This window comes from Theropithecus gelada, chromosome 6 (assembly GCF_003255815.1).
Source record: "Theropithecus gelada isolate Dixy chromosome 6, Tgel_1.0, whole genome shotgun sequence".
In the NCBI taxonomy this organism is placed as follows: Eukaryota; Metazoa; Chordata; class Mammalia; order Primates; family Cercopithecidae; genus Theropithecus; species Theropithecus gelada.
Window position 1 is genome coordinate 177,074,090 of NC_037673.1, and position 8,594 is coordinate 177,082,683.

General features: G+C 47.9%; 1 protein-coding gene across 3 annotated transcripts in view; it reads right to left on the reverse strand.

The window, feature by feature from the left end:
• Window positions 1-4,966, reverse strand: part of ZFP62 (ZFP62 zinc finger protein) — an 11,821-nt gene extending 6,855 nt beyond the window's left edge. The window contains exon 1 of one of the 3 annotated variants that reach the window (XM_025389437.1): window positions 4,899-4,966. Coding sequence is in view for 1 of the 3 variants with exons in the window: in XM_025389436.1 (XP_025245221.1) it covers window position 4,899 (1 nt within the window). In the remaining 2 variants the exon portion in view is untranslated. Of the gene's footprint in view, window positions 1-4,894 lie in introns of all 3 variants that reach the window. The other 2 variants (XM_025389436.1, XM_025389438.1) reach the window with 2 other exon arrangements.
• Between the last annotated feature and the right edge of the window lie 3,628 nt (window positions 4,967-8,594).

Below are 8,594 nucleotides of genomic sequence, written 5' to 3' on the forward strand. Positions count from 1 at the left end.
ACTCCACCCACTGCCACCCCTCACTGCCACTCCACCCACTGCCACCCCTCACTGCCACTCCACCCACTGCCACCCCTCACTGCCGCTCCTCACTGCCCCTCCACCCACTGCCACCCCTCACTGCCACTCCACCCACTGCCACCCCTCACTGCCACTCCACCCGCTGCCACCCCTCACTGCCACCCCTCACTGCCACTCCACCCACTGCCACTCCACCCACTGCCGCTCCTCACTGCCACCCCTCACTGCCGCCCCTCACTGCCGCTCCACCCACTGCCACTCCACCCACTGCCACCCCTCACTGCTACTCCACCCACTGCCACCCCTCACTGCCACTCCACCCACTGCCACCCCTCACTGCCACTCCACCCACTGATTCTCAGTCTGATCTTTCCTCCTTTGTTTCTTCGACAAGTGGATTATTAGTTTTCTTCCTGTCCTCTGGGATTCCATGTTAGACTGGCTGCTGACTGGCCTGGTCTGCCTAAAATCACAGACACATTGCCACTTACCTCTCTAACCTAGGTGCAGGCCAGGGGCCTCCCTGTTCTGGCTCTGCTTAAACCCCTCTGTTTGGGTTGGAGGCACAATGTCCCATCACCTGATGTAGTTCATCCAATTCTCTTCTTGAGTGAAATCAAGATGGATTAATATAAACATGAATCTTCACTGAAAATACATGGCTTGAAATGAAATCTATATTAATCAATACTAAGATCCATCAAAAACAGGCAGAAAAGCAACAAGACAGCGCTAGAGTACATGCTGCTAAAACATAAAGACAATGCAAAGAATGTAACATATAAGGATAATTAAGTTATCCTTATAAATAATACTGAAGATGCATTCTAGTATATCAGTTCTTTCTGAGGCTAATTGTTGCGCAAGAAACTTAGACTATTATCTGTATCCTGTTTGTTTTCCGGGCCCTGGGCTATTCCTATCCAAAGAGATGGATATGACAAGGCCCTGCCATCAAGGCGCCTGCAGACTAGTAGGAGAGTCTGGTAGGAAAACAACCATGTGATAAAAATGACAGAGTCTCACTCTGTTGCCCAGGCTGGAGTGCAGTGGCATGATCTCGGCTCACTGCAAGCTCCGCCTCCCAGGTTCACGCCATTCTCCTGCCTCAGCCTCCCAAGTAGCTGGGACTACAGGCGCCCGCCACCACGCCTGGCTAATTTTTTGTATTTTTAGTAGAGATGGGGTTTCACTGCATTAGCCAGAATGGTCTCGATCTCCTGACTTTGTGATCTGCCCACCTCAGCCTCCCAAAGTGCTGGGATTGCAGGCATGAGCCACCACACCCAGACCCTTTTTAAAAATTATTATTATTTTCTTTTTTTGAGGCGGAGTCTTGCTCTGTCGCCCAGGCTGGAGTGCAGTGGCTCACTGCAAGCTCCGCCTCCTGGGTTCACACCATTCTTCTGCCTCAGCCTCCTGATTAGCTGGGTCTACAGGCGCCCGCCACCACACCCGGCTAATTTTTTGTATTTTTAGTAGAGACAGGGTTTCACTGCATTAGCCAGGATGGTCTCGATCTCCAGACCTCGTAATCCGCCCACCTCAGCCTCCCAAAGTGCTGGGATTACAGGCGTGAGCCACTGCACCCAGAGCTTTTTTTTTTTTTTTTTTTTTTCAAATCAGACTGAAGTCTGGAGTGAAATGGCATGGTATCTGGAATTTGCTTTAAAATATTTCAATCAAGAAAAACTAAAAAGGGAAAAGTTAAATAGCAGAATCCTGATAATTGCTGAATCCAAGTGATGGTTATTTGGAAGTTCATAAGAAAAAACTTTAGGCCGGGCACAGTGGCTCACGCCTATAATCCCAGCACTTTCGGAGGCCGAGGCAGGCGGGTCACCTGAGGTCAGGAGTTTGAGACCAGCCTGGCCAACATGGTCAAACCCCGTCTCTACTAAAACAAACAAACAAAAAACAAAGAAAATTAGCTGGGTATGGTGGCGGGCGCCTGTATGTCTGTCTCAAAGAAAAAAAAAAAGAGAAGAAAAAAATTTTAAAAAGAAAGATCAGGCAAGGTGCAGTGGCTCATGCCTGTAATCTCAGCACTCTGGGAGGCTGAGGCAGACAGATCACTTGAGGCTAGGAATTCAAGACCAGCCTGGCCAAGGAGGCGAATCCTTGTCTCTACTAAAAACACAAAAATTAGCCAAGTGTGGTGGTGCACACCTGTAGTTCCAGCTACTTGACTTGGGAGGGTGAGGCACAAGAATCGCCTGAACCTGGGAGGCGGAGGTTGCAGTGAGCCAAGATAGCGCCATTGCATTCCAGCCTAGGTGACAGAGCGAGACTCTGTCTCAAAAAAAGAAAAGATGACTCATACTAGTTGCAGTGGGAGAATGGATTGAGGCAAGACAGGACTGAGTCCTGGAGTTCCAGGAGTAAGTCACTCTAATCCAATCAAGACTGATGTAGTGGCTAAGTCATGTGTCCCCTATGACACAAGTAAGGAATTACCTCCAAAACACAATTCTTCCATAGAAAGACCCAGAAACTTTTGAATTTCTTAAAAGTTCTAAAGGCGGAATGGGCAAGCCCTTTCTAACCAGTTTTCAACACGCAGCCTGACTCTAATAGCCTGGTTACATCAGTCAAAAGTGTCAGACATAGAATGCCATCCACTCCTTCCAAGCTATATATAACCAACAACCTCTGGGTACTTCTGTGCTTCTTTCTTGTTCATGCTCTATCGCCAAGGCCTAGAAAAGTGAATGCAAATAGTAAGAACCTGCCCTAAATTCTTGCTGTCTCTGCCTCCAAGACTCAGGAGCCACTTTTCAAGAGCCTAGACAACTTGTAAGACAGGAACTGTGGCCTGCTCCGGCTGAAAATTCCTTCCTATTAGCAGATTGCAACCAGCCTGGAACTACTGTGAATTTGCAGAGTCCAACCATACTCCACAAGACAATTTTACCACCTCAAGGTTCACGCGTGGATTCTATACCTTAAGTTCTTGCATACTGTATTTGATTTGGAGATGACCAAAGAAAGGACAAAAGACAAGAGAAAGTGACCACAAAATGCTTATCAACCCAGAAGAAAGAGTACCTAGGAGGGGGAAAATGTGCAAAGGAAAGATGGGACTAAGGAATAGAGAAGTGATATGCAGATGAGAAGAGAATATGGTTTGTGTTCTAGCTATTGTTGCATTTGTCTTATGAATATTAGGAATGTAGATGGTTAACGTGAGTTGCTTCTATTTCTTAAATATAGAAATAAGAATGAACAGTGATTTTTCCTTAAAGTAAAAATCTGAAGTAGAACATTCTCAAACCAAGTAGTGGAGAAGAGATTTCTAGGGAGCAGGTGAGCAGAAGAGATACTAAAAGGGAGGCTGATTTTCTGAATTAAGCCCGGCAGGGACTGGCTTGGAGTCACTGACATAGGCTGTTAGGCTAGTGTAACACTAAATATAGTGACAAGTCTCAGGAGGGAAGGACTACTTAAGTCTTATTTGTTCTTTAAACACTCTACATCAGTGATTTTGATAATGACTTGTCATATGTAACAATCTGCCAATATCTGGTTGAGTTAATGTAAAAAAAGAATTTTCTAACGGCTGTTAGGGTTCTTCTTTAAAAATCCTTACCCTAATACACTGTATTGAGTATACCACGTTTGAAATAACGAAAAATTGGAGACAACCCAAATGCCCCCGAATAGATCTAAAAAAGGACAGAACACCGAAAACATCCAAACAATGGCCCATCCAATACTTACCACAGCTCTGTAAAACAAAACAGAACAAAACTTCTGTGTTCTGATATGTAGAGACCGGTAAGATAAAGTGAAAGAATCAAGGGGTTAGAAAGGATTTCTATCACCTGTGTGATGAAAGCGGGCACTAACCAGTGACATTCGCCAGTACTTACAGAAAGAAATTTGGAAAAGATACAAAGGAACAAATTACCTAAGACGGTAGGGCCTAGGAAGATAGCTAAGAGGGATGGAGGAAGTCTTTCACTGGTAACTTTTTATATTTTTAATATCCCAGCCAAATGAATGTATTACATATTTCATATTATTATTTTTTAAGCCTTGGGCTTTCACAAGGAAATGCTCCTGCTGGCCAACTACTTTAAAGGTCTTAGAGCAGCACACCCAGCCCTGGCATTCCCCAGTGATCTTTTCCGTCCCCCACCCCCGGGTTCCCGCAGGCTGTGCTCCCGGGTCTAAGAAACTCCTCGACCTTCCTCTCCCTCCCTAGTTAACTCCTTTTCTGCTGGCAGGAACCCGCGGCAGGTCGCCTCCCCGCGGTGCACCCGTCCGGATGCAGGTGCGCTTCCCCAGGTGAGGGCCAGGACGCGCCTCCGGGGTCTCCATTCGTCCTGCAGCAGGAGCTTATCCTCCTCACTCACGGATCAAAACAAAAAGGTGTGTGTCGGGGGGGGGAGAAGGTCGAATCAGATCGCCCCTAGAGGTCTCTGCCCTCGCCATCACTCTCAAGTCCTACAGTACCAAACCTAACTTCAGAGGGAGCACGAAACGGTGGGTATTTTGAAGCACTAATTTTTAGGAATCCCCTCCCATCCACGACGGGGATGAAGAGTTGCGGAACACCGGAGTGGGGCCCTGGCCCTTCTCGGAACACTGAGCAGACCTAGCACGACGCTGGTCCGTTCAGAGGTGGCAGCCGTGGCCCACAGGAGCCCAGCCTGTCCAGGGGCGCGCCCTGCACCCCTCTGCCTGCCCGAGGTCCTCCCTCCCCTCCGCTCGGCTCCCCAGGAACGCGCTACGGAGATCTGTGCAGGGAGGGGGCACGCTTACTCCCAGATCCCGCCCGAGACCCGCGGGGCGGCCAAGACCCGGCCAAAAAGGGAAGGGCGTGGCAGGCAAGGGCCGGGGGCGGGAGCGCGGGCGGCCGCGGACTCACGTACTGGCTGTGGCGGCGCCGCGGGAGCCCGGCCGCCGGCGGGACAAAAGCGCCGACCGCACGGCCGGAAGAACCCGCGCCGGCCCTGGGGCACTTCCGCGCCCTCTCTGGGACGCTGGAGGACTGACTCGATGGTCCGGCCGCCCGCGCCGGCGGGAGGGAGGGGAGCGCCTGCCTCGGCTATTTATTGAGCGCCAGCTGCAGGGCGCGCGCTGGGGGCGCGGCCAGGAGACCGTGGGCGGGGCTTCCTGTTTCCGTGCCTTTTACCGGGGGGGGGGGGCTGGGGGCGGGGCACAGGTAATAAAGTAAATACCTGCCTACGCACCCGCAGGTGTTCCTGAACACGTGACTAGTCGCCAGGTGGGTGCGGGGACGTTCCCGGAAGGGGGGCCTGGCGGGAAATGGGGAACCCGGGAGGGGCGCAGGACAGCGCTGGGCTGGGGACCCACTGCCTTCCCAGCTGGTTGGGGGCTGGCCCGAGGGCACCAGCCGTTCCTGGTCGTCAGCACCAGAGGCGCCCCCGGCTGGGCACTGGGGATGCGGAGAGGGAGCGGCCCCTGGAGCGGCGCCTGGGACCGGGCCGCACTCCCAGCCGGGGAGCCAGCTTGGCAGCGACCTCGCCCCCTGCCCACCCCACCCCAGGTGTCGGCTTCCAAACCCAGGGCCTCAAATGAATTTGAAGACCTTTTTTTTTTTTAAAATTAATTTTTGTGGGTACATAGTAGGTGTCCCTATTTGTCGAGTACGTGAGATATCTTGATACAGACAGGAATGTAATGCGTAATAGTCGTATCAGGGTTAATGGCGTATCCATCACTTCATTTATCCTTTGTGTTACAAGCAATCAAATTATATTCTTAGTTATTTTAAAATATACAACTAAGTTATTGGCTATAGTCAGCCTTTTTTAAAAACAGCAACATCTAAATATTTTTCATATTAAGTTTAAATAATTGCAAAGGGTATATTTTTGGCATGCTGTTAATATTAAAAACAACAAAGTTGCTTTATTCTTTCAGGGGTATCCAATGGAATCTAAATCCCTGAAGATTTGGTATTATCCACTTTTAACACTCATAAGTTTTACATCTTTTGGGGTTTTTTTCCTTGAACTTTTATGTCCCTCACCGGCTTTTTATTCTACTGTAAAAATATTTTCACTCTATGTGCCTCATTGAATTTTATCCTAGTGTATAATTTTATCCTAGTGTATCTGACACCGTGCCTGTCAGATACTAGTGTAAAATAGTTTTATGCGTTTTTATTGTTTATTGTTTACCCTAGCATGTATCTCCGTAACGAATTAGATTACACTTTTTTCCCTCTTAGGGTTAATTATTTTCTGGATTATTAGCAAAATTATATATATATATCAAAATGTTTACTGTTAATTCTTAGACAAAAAGTGAAATGCTTTGGAAGCACAACACAACTTGTAATGCGATGGGTTTTGTTTTACAGCTCAAATTATTTATATTATTTGAATGAATTTTACATATTGCTGGGGTGAGCCAGTGTTTGGCATCAGCTGGACGCCTATTTTTATTTTCATACATGTGGGTGCTGAGACATAGTGTTCACTTAAGTAGAGGGAATGGGCGTTTCATTGTAGCACTAAGCCCTTGACCGCATTTGGGCTTCACACCACAACCCCACCCACCTCAAAGAAAGTCTGGGCGACTTAACAGGCAGCGGCAACTCCTAAGGAGGAGCAGAGCCCCAGGCCCAGGCCTGCAGCTTTAGGTGAGAGCACCAGGGCCAGTAGAGGATTGGGAGGTGATTCCCCTAGAGCTGCCCCCAAAGGACAGCCAGACGCTTGCAGCTGTTGAGCCCTTGAAATGTGGGCAGTGCTGCTGAGGATCTGAATTTTTAATTACATTTAATTTAAATAGCCACATGTGGCTATGGCTGCCTTATTGGCTAGCACAGCTCTAGAAGGAGCTTTGGGTGGTCCTCACAGGCCTCCAGAATTAAAGCTGCCCTTCAAGGTTCATGGTAGTCAAAGCCTGGGTTTTTACCTCTAGGCAGCAAGACAGAAAAATATTCACGTCCAGGTTGGAACACTTTGCTCCATGAAAGGTGGTATGTGTGCGGAAGGGATTATGGGAAACCACATAAATCATCTTGTCAGATGCTTTTTATTTTATCTTATTGTTTGTTTGTTTTGAGACAAGCTCTCACTTTGTTGCCCAGGCTGGAGTGGTGTGGCATGATCATGGCTCACTGCAGCCTCGACCTCCCAGGCTCAAGGGATCCTCCCACCACAGCCTCCCAAGTAGCTGGGACTACAGGTGCATGCCACCACAGCCCCACTAATTTTTGTATTTTTTGTAGAGATGGGCCCTCACTATGTTGCCCAGGCTGGCCTCAAACTGCTGGGCTCAAGTGACCCATCTGTCTTGGCCTCCGGAAGTGTTAGAATTACAGGCGTGAACCACCATGCCTGTCAGATACTTTTTATTTGAGATGATGATTTTTCCTCCTTGAGCCTTGTTATATTGCAGGCACCTTTCATTTGGCCTGTGTACATAACACATACACACACACACACACACAGACACAGGACACACACTTGCCTTTCTAACACCTGTCTTTTAGGGATATCTACAGGTCAGAGCTGAGTTCAGTAGGGCAGTCACTATTCACATGTAGCTTATGGTAGTGTGAATTGAGGTGTGCTGTAAATGTAAAATCCACACCACATTTCTAAGACTTTGTAGGAAAAGAGAATGTAAACTATCTTATTAATAATTTTTAATGTTGATTACATGCTGAAATAGTATTTTGACTATATTGGTGTAGATCAAATACATGGTTACAATGAATTTTACCTGTTCCTTTTTACTTTAAATGCATCTACTAGAAGATCAGAAGTCACATACTTGGCTCACATTACATTTCCATTGAACAGCACTGCTCTAGGAGGCCAGTAGGTGCAGCAATGAGGTTGTCTGGGTTTGCTCTTGCTTTGGGGGCTCATGTACCTCCCTTTGGAGTGGTTTAAGTACAAACTAATGTTGAGCTATGCCCATAGGGCTTAATTCCCACTCTGTGTTTAGCCACTGGATTTGGTCACAAATTTATTTGTTTTTGTTTTTTTAGAGACAGGGTCTTGCTTTGTCACCCAGGATGGAGTGCAGTGGTGTCATCACATAGCTCACTGCAACCTCAATCTCCTGGGCTCAAGCAGTCCTCCTGTTTCAGCCTCCTGAGTAGCTAGGACTGTAAGTGTGCACCACTAGATCCAGATTAATTTTTTTTTTTTTTTGTAGACGGAGTCTCACTTTGTTGCTCAGGCTGGAGTGCAGTGGCACGACCTCAACTCATTGCACCCTTGGCTTCCCAGGTTCAAGCAGTTCTCCTGACTCAACCTCCCGAGTAGCTGGGATTACAGGCACCCACTACCATACCTGGCTAATGTTTGTATTTTAGTAGAGACGAGATTTCACCATGTTGGCCAGGCTGGTCTCAAACTCCTGACCTCAGGTGATCTGCCCACCTTAGCCTTCCAAAGTGCTGGGATTACAGGCGTGAGCCACCGCTCCCAGCCTCAGATTAATTTTTTAATTTTTTTGGAGCTGTAGGGTCTTGTTGTGTTGACCAGGCTGGTCTCAAATTCCTGGGCCTCAAGTGATCCTCCCACCTTGGCTTCCAAAAGTGCTGAGATTACAGTTGTGAACCACCATGCCCAACTGCAAAT